The sequence below is a fragment of the Acomys russatus genome, chromosome 7 (genome assembly GCF_903995435.1).
Source record: "Acomys russatus chromosome 7, mAcoRus1.1, whole genome shotgun sequence".
NCBI classification, from domain to species: Eukaryota; Metazoa; Chordata; class Mammalia; order Rodentia; family Muridae; genus Acomys; species Acomys russatus.
The window spans coordinates 52,227,729-52,242,093 of record NC_067143.1 but is presented as its reverse complement, the minus strand read 5'-3'; the positions used below and the strand labels follow the sequence as shown (position 1 = coordinate 52,242,093).

General features: G+C 45.5%; 1 protein-coding gene across 1 annotated transcript in view; it reads right to left on the bottom strand.

Annotated features, from left to right (window-relative positions):
- Positions 1–11,781, bottom strand: part of P4ha3 (prolyl 4-hydroxylase subunit alpha 3) — a 35,994-nt gene extending 24,213 nt beyond the window's left edge. Inside the window, exons 1-3 of the mRNA XM_051149038.1 lie at positions 11,561–11,781; positions 4,320–4,462; positions 2,875–3,098 (exon numbers count right to left, since the gene is read on the bottom strand). Coding sequence (XP_051004995.1) covers positions 2,875–3,098; positions 4,320–4,462; positions 11,561–11,760 — 567 coding nt within the window. The 5' untranslated portion in view covers positions 11,761–11,781. The remainder of the gene's footprint in view (positions 1–2,874; positions 3,099–4,319; positions 4,463–11,560) is intronic.
- Between the last annotated feature and the right edge of the window lie 2,584 nt (positions 11,782–14,365).

Here is a 14,365-nt window from a genome sequence, read left to right as displayed (position 1 = left end):
TTAGAGAACCGAATCAATGCAGCCTTGTGAACGAACCGATCACCATGGCACAGCACAGTCAGCACGTAATGACGGTGGACAGTGGGAACGCTATGGTGGCTGAGCAGCTCACTTCCGGTTAACGGGTGGAATGCTGGGCCACACGGCAGCATGGAGCAGACATGGCTCCCCTCTCCTAGCAGCTTCCAGTTAAGTAGAATACCAGACCTTTGGGGAGAATTTCCTGGAAGTCAGTATTGAGGCAACGTGAAATTATAAATTGACTGAGCTGGAACAAATCTTCCAGAATGATCTCACCGAGGTGTAACTGCCAGGCAGGGCAGGAACTGGAGATCTGCTAGTCTGCAGGCAGAATGGAGGAGCAGCCCGTGTCTCAGGTCTGCCTTTAGCCTGTGGCCTTGCCCTGCTGGTCCCTCACACATTTCCTGATTGTAAAAAAACACTGAACTGAATGATGATGATGACAACCTAAATGTGTTCTGTGAAATTAACTGCGTGTGCTGTGTGTATGTGTACATGTGTGTGGTATGTGTGGTGTGTGTGGCATATGTAGGAATGCGTATGTGTGGTGTGTGTATTCACATGTGTGTGGCATTATGTGGGTCTGTATAGTATGTGTGCATGTTTGGTGTGTGAATCTGTATGTGTGTGGCATGTATATGTGGTGTTTGTGGTATATGTGTGTGTGTTATGTGTGGTGTGTGTGTAATATATGTGTGTGGTGTGTATGTATGTGGGGAGGCAGTGTATGTGTGTATAGTGTATAGGTGTGTGTGGGGTATGTGTGTGGTGTATAGGTATGTGTGTGTATGTGTGTGTATGTGTGTGTATGTGTATGTGTGTATGTGTGTATTGAACCTAGAGTTTCATGAATGCGAGGGAGCTACATCCCAATCCTCTCCTTTTATCTGATATTTTCATAGGGAATCCCAAGTCCTAGCAATAAGGTAGAGTGACATAACTGGAATTATATCAAACACAAATATTTAGACATTTTAAATAAAATACATAAAGCACAAGGTCACATGTTTTCAAGGAAAAAAGTTAAATGCCAGGTGGGTAGAAACAAAAATTTAGCTGAAAACTTAAGCGGCGAGCACATTAGCAGATGCTTAAGCTGCGTAGGATGTGGGAGGCTGAGGACAGCCTGAGCTACAGAGCGAGACAGGAAGAAAAATCAGCAAAGAAGACAAGCAGCCACGGGGCACAGCAAAAGTGCTAACAGCAGCCCTTCCTCGCCGTAGCTGAGCACATAGCAACAGGAGACTAAATAAACCACTTGTGGTAATAGTCACAACAAGAAAAATGAACTACCGAACTGGAGAGGTGGTTCAGTGGTTAGAGCACTGGCTGCTCTTGCAGAGGGCCTGGGTTGAATTCCCATCACTCAGACGGAGGCTCATGAGTGTTTATAACTCCAGTTCCATGGGGATTTGGCACTTCCTTCTGACCTCTGAAGGCACCAGGCATGCACGTGGGCACCCAGATATACATGTGAGCAAGACACTCATGCACATAAGATAAAGTAAGGAGATCTTTTAAAAAATGAACTACTAATGCATACAGCAACAGAAATGCATTCTATAATATAAGCTTCAGGGTGAGAAATCCAGCCTCAGAAGATAATGTCCTGTGTGGCAGAGGACACTGGTGACCTGGGTGGCGGTAAGATGGTAAGAGTAAGAAGGAAAATTTTGTAATTAAATATAGCCCAATTTTAAAATGTATTTCACTTCATTTATAGAAATAACTGTATATATATATGTGTGTGTATATGATAAATAGATAGATAAAGCTACTTTTGATATTTTTCTGTGTACTGCCCTTACATTTGAAATGAATTGTCTTTCAAATAAATACAGAAATAAAGATTTCCAGCAAGACTTTCTGGAAGTTGGCTTACTAACTTTTCAGCATGTGGCTTATGGTTTTCAATACATGGCCAAGAGGCTTCAATAACAGGCATCTCCTGGGACTGTGCACCCAGCCACGTGAACTAGCCGTGTGCATGGCAGGACTCTGCTTCTGCTCAAGACTGCAGAGAAGGGGTGGGGGGCGGAGAGAGAGAGAGAGAGAGAGAGAGAGAGAGAGAGAGAGAGAGAGAGAGAGAGAGAGAGAGAGAGAGAGAGAAGCAGGAAGCAGAGAGGCTCACTCTGCATAGCTCTGGGAGACTGACTCCCCAAGCTTGGAACTAGGGCCCATGAAACCCATTAAGTTTGGTAGTAATGGTGGGAGGGGAAAAAAACCCAACATTTTCCTGCAGTAAGCATCTTCAAAAGGAAAAGGATTAATAATAATTTACCTCATTTTGAAGGTAAAGACTGGCAAAGAGTACATTAAAAAACAATTCTGTGTGAACAAAAACTAGCAAAATACACCCATACAGGGAGACCCCTGAGGTCTAATGGTTGTGTGACACTAATTTAACCCACACTTCCAAGTACTTAGGGAACACTGCAAAGTGTCCTAGAGCCTCTCAAGAGGCTGTGCCTGTGATCTTACTGTCACATGACCATCTGGATCCCCTCTTCACCTTTCTCTCTGTTTTCCATCCACCGGATCATACACCAGCAGGGTCTATAGTTAGAGTTTACATTTTTGCCTGATTTATGTCTATCAGCCTGGCATGTTTAATGAAATCATTTTGTATGCATAGGGTTTAGAGCTAAAAGATGGGGTTCAAATTTGACCCTGTTAATTTGCGTTGTGCAGTCTCAGTGATGTACCCTGTCTGAACCTCAGCTTCCTCCCCTGAAAACAGGAACGATAGACAATGTCAACAGTTACCACAAACATAGGGGTTACATAAAGACAGCTGAGACAGTTCACCCCTAAACCACTAGAACTGAGCAGTTGGCCCTCTTTATTTGTCACCTTGCCAACTTGGAAGCAGTCATCTGCTGTGAGGGAGAAGAGTTGCCGTGGACTATAGAGGTCAGTGATGGAGGAGCCTGTGACCTTCTGGAAGACGCCTCGGGCCAGGCCCTTCACGTTGAGCATGTACACATCCTGCAGCCGCATCAGGGCCCTCGCTGCTCCCTCGAGGTCCTCAAAGGCAGGAAGGTCACGCTCTACTTTCTCATAACCATCCTTCAGCGCTGTAAAAGTAGTGGGACTGTGACCCAGCCTCCAAACACAGATTGTGGGCATTTACCCAGCAGAAAGCTCAGTTCCTGACATGCAGTGGGTTCTTTTTGTTAAAGGTGTGTGTGTGTGTGTGTGTGTGTGTGTGTGTGTGTGTGTGTGCGCGCGCACGCGTGTACGCACACACACAGGTGACCTCAGAAGCCACAAGAGCAACACATGGGATACCCCTAGAGCTGGAGTTAAAGGGTGCAGTGGTGCGTGCCTGTAATCCCAGCACTCTGGTCCATGTCTGTGAGTTCGAGGCCAGCATGGCCTACAAAGTGAGTCCAGGACAGCCAGGGCTACACAGAGAAACCCTGTCTTGAAAAACAACAAACAAAAGGGCAGTTGTGAGCTGCTGGGATGTGGGCACTGGTGTCTGAATTGGGTCCTTCTAGAAGAGCAGCAAGTGCTCTTAACCACTGAGCATCTCTCCAGCCACCAGTGTGGATTCTTACTATGACTAGTGAATAAAGGGCATTCAAAGGAATAGAAAAAGAAGTGAGGCACACAGCTTTGTCATATTGCCCTGCCCTATATGTCTCTAGAAATCTTGCCCTTTAGCAAAAAGCAACTCTTTCTTCTTCGCCTGCCCCAACCTAGCAAACTTCTAATAGTGCAGGGTAGAATGCATTACGGAAGGGGCTTGTTAGAGATCACAATACATTATTCTCATTTCCAAGTTCAAAAACTTTATAGAAGCTACTAGAAGACCATGACTTTCTGCACGTAAATAAATACACAGACACATATTTAACTGGGTGGATAGACACTTCTTCCCCTGATTGTAGTGGAGAGCAAGTGAAGTAATAGATGTGAAGGCATTTTTAAAAAAGATTTATTATTTATTATTATGTATACAGTGTTTTTCCTGCATGTACACCTACAGGCCAGAAGAGGGAATCAGATCTCATTATAGATGGTTGTGAGCCACCATGTGGTTGCTGGGAATTGAACTCAGGACCTCCAGAAGAGCAGTCAGTGCTCTTAACCTCTGAGCCACCTGTCCAGCCCCGTGAAAACCATAAACCTATTAGCAAGGAGACTGACTCTATAGACTTAAAAGGGGCGTGGGAGTTCAAGTAGTTTCAGTCTACTCTGCCAACCCTCATTGCGATTTGACAGACTGTCTCGCCTTACCACTGAGTCAGGGGTTAGAAGCTTTTCCCATATTTGACAACCGTCCCCATTACCTCGGATGTTCTCAGTGGCCTCCAGGCTATGTACCACATTCCTCCAGTCGGACTGCAGGCGTTTGATGAGAGTGAAGGCAAGTAAAGGGTTCACTACAGGGATGTTCAAGTCCTCGTGCAAAGAAAGGACCTTGTCGTAGAATCTGAAAGACACGAGGAAGAATGATCTCACCTCCAGACACAGCTGCTATACCCCAGGAAGGCTGGCATGATGAGCACGGCTACAGTTAAGAGCCAGGCACAGCCTGTTCTTAATAAGGACCTCCCTGTGGGCCTTATTCTCTAGGCAGGGCATGGTGGTTTAGCAACTGGAGCGCTGGACTTCTTGGAACTCATGTAAACAGCTCAACTAAAGAAGCCAGGCAAGCGTTAAGAAGCATGGAAACTATAAATAACACATAAGGGGGGGGGGGGAGTCCATTCATTTATTCACCGAATGAGCCGGTGTGGACCGTTTAGTTGCACTATGCCTGGGACCATGATAAACATTAGGAAAGACATGCTCCAGCTAGAGATCCAAAGGTAAGACATGCTCCCCCTCAGTGGGTGTACAGACACAAAGCTTTTTTCTTCTCTTATACCCAATACTGAGTGTCTGTAAGGGGCTCAGAAGCATTCTGGAACAAATGACAACCAGTGTGATGCATGCTAAGAGGGCACTGAGCATGCATCACTATGGTAACTAGAAGAGGTGACACCTGATCTGCTTCTTTAAGGGTCTGTTTAAATATTTTGGTGACTGCTGCCTACTGGATTTTAACCATGCACTGGGAATTCTGCTGAGTACTTTGAATATATCACCCCTCTAAGAGTTGTTGCACACAACAACCTTTAGTGTAGACTTTAAAAATTAGATTTATTTTAATTTTATGTAAATGGCGTTTTGCCTGCTTTGTGTCTATGTACCACATGGGTGCAGTTCTAGTGGAGGCCAGAAGATGGTGCTGGATCCCCCAGAACTGGAGTAAGCCATGAGGGTGCTGGGAACCAAACCTGGATCCTCTGGGAAGCATCTAGTGCTATTAATTATGGAGCCATCTCTCCTGCCCATTTAATGTAGATTTTATTTTGCCCTACTAGCAGTGGAGGAAATCAAAATAAGGCTGTGCTCTTAGCAAAGCCAGCACTAAGACCAAATACATTCCATTCAGAGCCTGAATTCTGGGTTGATTTTGCCATGAGTCCCATGGAAATAAACAAAGAAGGGAAGGGAAGAAGAGGGGGTTTTGAAATAATGGGAACCAATGTGTACAAAGATACAAAAGCTTGGCATATAATTACTCATTCAGTGCATTAATATAGAATCATCACTTTCTAGATGCACAGCTGCATGCTGGGCATGGGATACAAAGGAATGATGGGCCCCACTGCCCATTATGTTCATGAACTGGGGGGGTGGGGGTGGTAGTGGCACACACCTTTAATCTCAACACTTGGGAGGGAAGAGGCAGGCCAGCCTGGTCTACAGAGTGAGTTCTAGGACAGCCAAGGCTACACAGAGAAACCATGCCAAAAAACCAAAACCAAAACCAAAACCAACCAAGCAGCCAAACAAACAAAACATTTGTTTCATTGACCAAAGAGAACTTATTCTCATCATTTTGTACCTGTATTAGTTACTTTTCTATTGCCATGATAAAACACCATGACCCAGGCAACTTATTAACCATAGTATTTAATTGGGTTTATGGTTTCAGAGGATTAGAGTCCAAGATGGCAGAGCCATAGCATGGCAGAACAGCTCAGAGCTTACATCTTGACCCATAATCATGAGGCAGAAAGAGAGAGCATACTAAGAATAATGAAAGGTTTTTGAAACCTCAAAGCCTGCCCTCAAAGATGCATCTCCTCAACAAGGCCACACCCCCTCAAATAAGATCACACCCCCTCAAACAAGGCCACACCCCCTCAAACAAGGCCACACCCCCTCAAACAAGGCCACACCCCTCAAACAAGGCCACACCCCCTCAAACAAGGCCACACCCCCTCAAACAAGGCCACACACCCCCAAACAAGGCAAATCCTTCCCAAACAGTTTTACCAAGTGGGGACAAAGTATTCACATGTATGAACCTATGAGGGCTATTCTCATTCAGGTCACTGTAGCATCTAAGTTCAATACCTTTTGTGTGTGTTTATGTGTGATCCTGGGGATTTAACCTAGGACTCCGTGCCTGAGGCAAGTACTTTACCCCTATGTTACATCATTAGATCTCTATCAATTTTGAGATAAGGCCCAGGATGACCATAAACTCATTTGGTAGCCAATGCAGGCCTTAAGCTTGTGATCCTCATGAATTAGCCTCCCATTAAAGGCCTGTGACAACGCGTGTCTCTATGAAATAATGAATGAAATCTAGTCTTCTAGAATATAGGAGCCAAACCTTGAATAAGACAGTGAGGTTGGCCCCAGTGCCTCACAGTCCAGTAGGTGAGCAAGATACAATTATGTTGTAGATGCAGCACTGGGCTGAATAAGAAGACCTGGCAGAGAGCAAGGAGTGCTTAATTTGGCCAGGGCAGGAGAGAGTGGAATCATCAGGACTTGTTTCCATGGGTGATTTTGTCAGAAGGTGGGAAAAAGAAGATCCAGAGATGGAAGCAACTGAAGCAGAAGGACCAAGGAGGTGGTCAACGTGAGACAGGAAGAGTGAAAGCCATCATAGTGACCCTAGGGAAGAGAATGGGATAGAATTGAAGGGATCAGCCTCGGCATCAGCACAGAAGCTGCTGGTAACCCTGGCAGGAGCAGGGAGGGAGGCTGTCTGCTCACTTCCACTCTTCCAAAGTGGTGACACTAGCAGAAAAGGCTGGAAGCGGTGGGATCTGGGGTGATCACCTTTCTAATTAATTTCTTCCCGGGTGTTCTACAAGTGTTCATATAGGCAAAAGATGCCACTCTCTTTCCTGCTGTACTGTGGTTATTCCACGTCTAACACAGTGATGGCATTTATATCACTGGAATTTACTGATCATGTTGAACAGGGCAGGTTATAGATACTTCTTATCCTCTAGGACAGTAGCTCTCAACCTGTGGATCATGGCTCCTTTTGGGGGTCAAATGACCCTTTCACAGGGACATCCTAAGTCCATCAGAAAACACAGATATTTACATTACAATTCATAACAGTAGCAGAATTACAGTTATGAAGTAGCAATAAAAATAACTCTATGGTCGGGGGTCACTACAACGTGAGGAACTGTATTAAAGGGGCTCAGCGTTAGGAAGGCTAAGAACCACTGCCCAAATGCTTTATCTCTCCTTATCCAAAATAATAATAATAATTTCAAAATCACTATAACAATGACAAATGGAGGTAGAATGTATGAACGTGGACATGAGCTCATGAGACACTGAGTCTTATGGGGAAGGTGGGAGACTTGGCAGATGGAATGGTGAGAAGAGAAGAGAAGAGAAGAGAAGAGAAGAGAAGAGAAGAGAAGAAGGGAGGGAGGGAGGGAGTGGCAGGGTAGCGTCGGGGACCTTCAGCACCTGATGCAGGGCAGTCTGACGAGTCCCAAACAGTGAGGCTCTCAACTGAGAAAGGAAGCCAGAAACAGGCAACCACTGGCTCCTAAGCTCCCAAGAATTCAAGTGTTCGATGAAAACAAAGGAACAGGACTCTGGGCCTGGGTGCCCGGAGCAGGACACAGAAGCCTGGCAAGACCCGTGGTGTCTCCAATCCCAAAGACTGTTTGTGAGCTGTTCTGTTGGGGTTTCAAATGCAGACCAGGCTTAGGGTGTAGGATCATTTTACTGCCCATTACTTCCTGCTCGGGCTCCATATGGAACCACTTAGTGAGCTGCTAGACAGAAAAGAAAAAAAAAATGTACATGCATGGGCCCAAGCCAAATCCAGCTTAAAAAGCAAAATGTCTCGGAACAACTGAGGCTGAGCACAGAACGATTTTTATAAGATAGTTGGACAGGGGGGAGCTGGGAGGAGCCCCGAGATGAATTCTGACCCAGCCACCTACCAACCAACCCTCTTCTCTGTGAGGTGAGAAAGCTGGTCTGTCTAGAAGGTCTCTTTGGGTCTATTCATTTCCCACTCTGATTCTTTCTATCACTTTCCACAGTGGAGGACAACTGTTTAATAGGCATCCAAGCAAACAGAGGCACTGCAGGAAAGAAAGGAGGCTCAGGAGTGAATATGACTCCCAGTTAATCATCACACCAAGAGCACCGTGTGCATATCATACCCTTGCCTTCTTTGCACCCCACTTCGCACCCTGATTTGTTTTAGACCAGGCGTTTGTTCTTTACTGCAGCCCATCAAGCAATGCAGTGGTCAAATATGACTTTTTTCCCTCCCTTTCACACAGGAAAGGAAAGGGGGAGGGAATTCTACATACGTTGATATCCGAGGCTGGCTAGGAATGCAAAACTTGGCTGCATGCCCAGCCTCTGAGCAAATAGCCCCTTCCCAGAGACCTAGGTACTAGTTGCTGAAGGCAAACCTCAGGCTTCCCTAAATGGCCTTTTTGCTGCTGAGAGTGGAAAATCAGGAATCTGCACATGGCATTTGCAACCCAATCCCTAAAAAAAGCTTCCTGGGTAGATTACTCAACCCCTCAATACATGGCGCCAATTCAATATGTTTCTCCTTTGAAATTGAGAAATGGCCTCGTCATCACGCTTCTGAGACGTTCTGAGTGCTTCACTCTGAGCTCAGAAACAATTCCACTCTTTGACTGTTTGTACTTTTAAACGGCAGCAGCAGTAGAATAGAGAGGAGCTCCGCAGGCGTGCAGATGTGTGCTCTCCTACTAAGTGGACGGGGACTCCAGCTGGCTCTCTCTCTCTATCAGCAGCGAGGAGCAGCTTCAGCAGCCAGACCACCGCCTTCCCTGACTTAGAAATCCAAAAGTACACACCGAGGGCCTTAGAAATAACTCTTCAAGGCATAGAAAGTCACCAGATTGAGACTATAGAAAAATGAACCGGAACTGCCCGAATTCTCAATTTTAAAAGCAAACACTCCAGTTGGAGTGTTTCAGAGCAGGACGGGAGCAGAATCAGGGCCTTTGCAACATCAGACTGAGCTTGATGAGATTAAATGTTTGTAATCACCCGAGAAAAGATTCTAGGGTTTTTAAAAATTCCTTTTGTAAGCCTTGTAGAATCCCAGCTGGTGCTGGCAGCTGACATGATCAGTGGTTTTGCCAGCAAGCACCGGCAGGGCGATGCTTGTCTGACTCGCAGTGGTCTTCCCGTCTCACCTCCCCAGTGCTGGAGCCACACCTCACCAGGCAGTCTTAGATATCATACAAAGAGTTAACATCCCAGCACTGGGGAGGAGGCAAAGGCAGGCCTGAGTTCGAGCTCAGCCTGGTTGAGGACAGCCAAGGCTATATATACAGAGAAACCCTGTCTTGAAAAAGCAAAGAAAAAAAAAAAAAAAAAAAAAAAAAAAAAAAAAAAAAAAAGAAAAAGAAAAAGGAAAGAAAAGAAAAAAGAAAAAGAAAGAAAGAAAAAAGAAGGAAAAGAAAAAAAAGAGTTAATATTTTCCCCAGCAATTTTCTACATGTTACCATGGGAATAAGCATTACTTTTTTATTTTAAATCATCTTGTATAGATTAGTAAACTAAAGCCTAAAGTTGTAACAAAGTCAGAGTCACGAATCCAAACAGAGGTCTGTTGAGCTCCTGAGTCTAGACGCTGAGCCACTGTGTACTCTGGCCACTGACAAAACCCAACGTACAGTGGGGCTCTATCTGGGTCCTGACATATCAGATAATGCGAGCAGGAGGCACGTCAAAATGTGATGGAATGGACATTGGAAAGTAATCAAAACAACTATGTTCTAGTCCTAGGTCTGCCATCTTTCATTAAAACTGAGTAATATACCAAATGATTTCTTACTTGCTAAGAGTGTAACGCCAACCTATTTCAAAGCACTATGTGAGAAATGAGGTTGCTGTGAGGCTTCCACTGTGACAAAGCTGTGAAAAGATCTCTCTCACACTTCCATACCCAAACTGACCCTTTCCCACGTACCCACAGTGTCCCACAGACCTTTCCCCCTGCAGGACATGCCTCCTCTTCTTTTTAGTGTATTCAGGTCTCTTTTATTAGCTTTTCCTAACCGTGTCTCCTACTTATGCAATGATTTGCTTAGTGTAAGAATGACCTGGAGTTGTTTGTTTGTTTTTCCTTTTAAACAAACCAATTTGGATAATGCAACCCAGACAAATGCTTGTTAGCACACAAGTCATCGGTTACCACCAATGGCTATTTGAAGAGCAGACTGCAGGATTAAGCCAACTCTTATGAAACTGACTGTCCTCAATGACCGTTTCTTATAAACATTTATGTGAGTGGAGCAGGGAGGGTTCGGGTGTTGGCATGGGGATGAATTAGAAGGTTAAAGTTAAGCTAGAAATCAAGTGATCTGCGTGTGCACTGTCTAGACAGCCTGTGAGACTGGTTGGATTTACGTGGAAACAACTGCTTCTTACAGCCCATGGGCTTCTCCGTGTCCAAAGCAAAGACGACACAAAACATGTGGTCCCACCGCTTACGACAGTTTACCTCCCAGTCTTTAGCACTATGCTGCTGGCTACATAAAAAAATAATGTTGGCTGTGCATTTATGCACACTACCCTCAGTGTTGCCCGACATGAAATGGCTTTTCAGAGTGTTTTCTTTGAGTCAGGCATTTTAATATTCATATAACCTCTCAGTTACTACTTACATTCAGAGAGCTTTTACCCACGGAAGAGAAATAAGAGCTGTAATGGTCACCATACTGTTCGGCTGTGTCTGAGGTAACTTGACCAGAAGCCAGCTTGTCACAGCATTTGTGAGATCAACTCCAGATCAACTAGATTCTAGAATCACCACGCTCTACACGTTTTCAAAGTGCACCAACTTGGATGTGTGAGAGTGGATTGCGCGCGTGTGTGTGTGTGTGTGTGTGTGTGTGTGTGTGTGTGTGTGAGAGAGAGAGAGAGAGAGACAGACAGACAGACAGAGAGAGAGAGAGACAGACAGACAGACAGACAGACAGAGAGAGAGAGAGACAGACAGAGACAGACAGAGAGACAGAGACAGACAGAGACAGAGACACACACACCCACCCACCCACCCACACACACACACACACCTCCCCCCACCCCCGCCCCACTCCTTCTCAAAATGTCTCAGGGTCCACCAGGACAGTTGGATCTGAAAGTCACACTGGTCCCCCCCCACCCCCCACCCCCACCCCACCCGTCTCCGTTGCGCTGCCCTCACCTGGTCAGGTCCCGCAGCCGAGCCTCCTCGCCGCGCAGGTAGCGCCTCAGTGTCCCCAGCAGCCGGCGCTCGGGTGCCAGGGCGCGCGCCACGCTGGTCAGCGCCGAGAACGTGTCCTCCCGCTCCGTGGCCCCTGCACGGTCCCCTGCCCCGAGCGCCACTAGCACCATCAGTGCCGCCAGCCGCGCCCCTGGGCCCATCGCGGGGTCGCGCGTCCCTCCGTGCTCCCGCCCGGCGCGCCGCCGCCGCCGGCCAGCCTGCCCGCCTCTCCCGCCCGCAGCCTCGCGTCCTCCCCCCTCAGCCGCCTCCGGTGCTCAACTCAAGACGCTCCTCAAGGCCCGCAGCTAACTCCACACTGATTCCAGCGTGCCTACCGCACTTGGGGAAACTGAGGCAGAGCGGGTGAGGAGTGAATTCACTAGTTATGGCCGTGCTGCGCCATCAGCGAAATAACCTGGTGGGACAGGGGCGAAAAACACAAAAAACCTCTGGATCGTGAGGGGGATATGCCAGAGGGTGACAGGTAACAAAGGTGACTGAAGCTCAGGTGGTAGGGGAAAAACGCTTCATAGAGGACAGGACCTCCGGCAATCTTGAAAGATGGCCAGGACCAACAGAAGCTGAAACTGTGGGATCGAGTCACTACACAGTCACACAAAAGTATAATCTGTATATTCTACTAGGCTGCTTGTTGATTTCACCCCGTTACTCAGTTGCCAGGCAACGTTCATTCATTTACTCACTGATTTAAGTGTTCAATAACATCTGTGCTACTGTAAGTGAAGATGCAGCCCGCCGCTCACAACAGGAGACGGAAATATGAAATACCACAAAACACATCATGAATAATCACAGGCTGTGCAGTGGGTGAGGACACCCAAGAGGGGGTCCACCTGGCATGGGATGATGGAGAGAGGGCTTCAGAGAGCTAATGAGTGTAGTTCCTACAGGATCTTGACTTTAGGCCAACCTGGATTATTCTCGTGGGCTCAGTGCAATTGCCAAAGTCCGTTTAAAAGGATCTTGACTTTAGGCCAGCCTGGATTATTCTCGTGGGCTCAGTGCAATTGCCAAAGTCCGTTTAAAAAGACAAAGAAAGACCCAGGACAATAACAGCAAAGTCAGATTTGAAGCTGCTGCATTGTTGACTTTGACAATCGATAAATGGCCTTTGAGTAACAGACCATGAGCAACTTCTAGACGGCTGAGAAGGTTAGAGGACAGCTCTTTCCTAGTCTGCAGAAGGAACAAATTCTTGATGGTTCCTTAATTTTAGCTCAGTGACACCCATTTGTTATGGTCTGAATTCGAAATGCACCCCTACCAGTTCGGTTCCTTCTCTTGAATTCTTGCTGGAAAGCAAGCTATGGAGCTTTGGGGAAGTAGGACTTCCATAGTACACTAGGCTAGGCCGTAAGGGTTATAGCCAGGCTTCACTTCTGCTCTGAGCCATCAGGTTCCTGGGTGATGTGAGCACCAGCCAATTGCTCTAGCCACCACCTTGGAGCAGGTCCCGCCATCACACCTTCCTTTTCACAATGGATCCTATGAGCCAAAATAAATCTTTCAGATATTTGGTCACAGTGATGAAAATATATCTAATGCATTACTTCAAAAAAATACTGAATTCTGATTCAGTAGGATAACTGATTTGAGTTATTATAACACACAGAGTTGGTGATATTTCGTTAAAACAGTAGAAACTAGGGCTGGTGAGATGGCTCAGCAGTTAATAGTACTTACTGCTATTTCTGAAGACCTGAGTTGGTTTTCCAGTGTCTCCATCTGCCAAAGTCCAGCTTTGACCAGCCAGGGAAAACTGGAAAGGTGTATGTAGAGTCAGCTGTGGTAATTACTCTGCAAACTTTTTTTCTGCAGGGTGCAAAACTTAATTACCAAAAGCTCTTTAATTCAGAAAGAGGCAGCACAGAGCTGCCAGCCCCTTAAGGGCTTTCAGCTTGTTAACTCTTTGTGAGCTGGCTAGAAAGAAGAAAGAAAGAAAAAAAAAAGTCCACACACACATATATTCATACAATAGATGAAGTAAAGAGGCATCAATGCCTTTTATTTTTGTACTTGGGTTTATATATGTTCTCAGCAAAAACTCTCTATTTAAGGAAAAAAGATTACCTCATAGCCATAAAAGCCATTAATCACAAAAAACAGATGGAATCAAAGTTATAGCAGGATAACAGATTACATGCTTTTCCATTAAAACTCATACCTAATCAAACATTACTTACGTCTTCATTCCACAAGTTCATGTTACGTTAAGAAAAACAGTTTTTCATGACATAGGTTGACAAGGATTAAAGTTAACAGAGTCCAAAGGCTTACAAGAAGATATTGTTTGTATGTCTTTCTATCAATACTGCACCTGATAGAGGCAGGAAAGATGGCTTAGAGGTTAAGCACACTGGCTGGTCTTCCAGAGGTCCTGAGTTCAATTCCCAGCAACCACATGGTAGTTCACAACCATCTATAATGTGATCTGATGACCTCTTCTGGTGTGCAGGCAGACCACTGTATACATAATAATAAAGAAATAAATCTTTTAAAAAAATAAAAAAAGTTCAAAAAAGACCGCACCTGACTAAACATACTTTAACTATCTCTTGGCTCCATGCATTCATACTATTATTTCTTTTATTCCACAAGCAGTTTTCCATGTCATAGGTTAACAAAGTTTTTTTTTGTTTTTTTGCCAAGTCTTATGATTTATTTTTTAAAGTCTTGTATAGCTAAATATTTTCTGTTCGTGGCTCATCTTATCATGGTACACACTGAGACCTGATGATATTATCT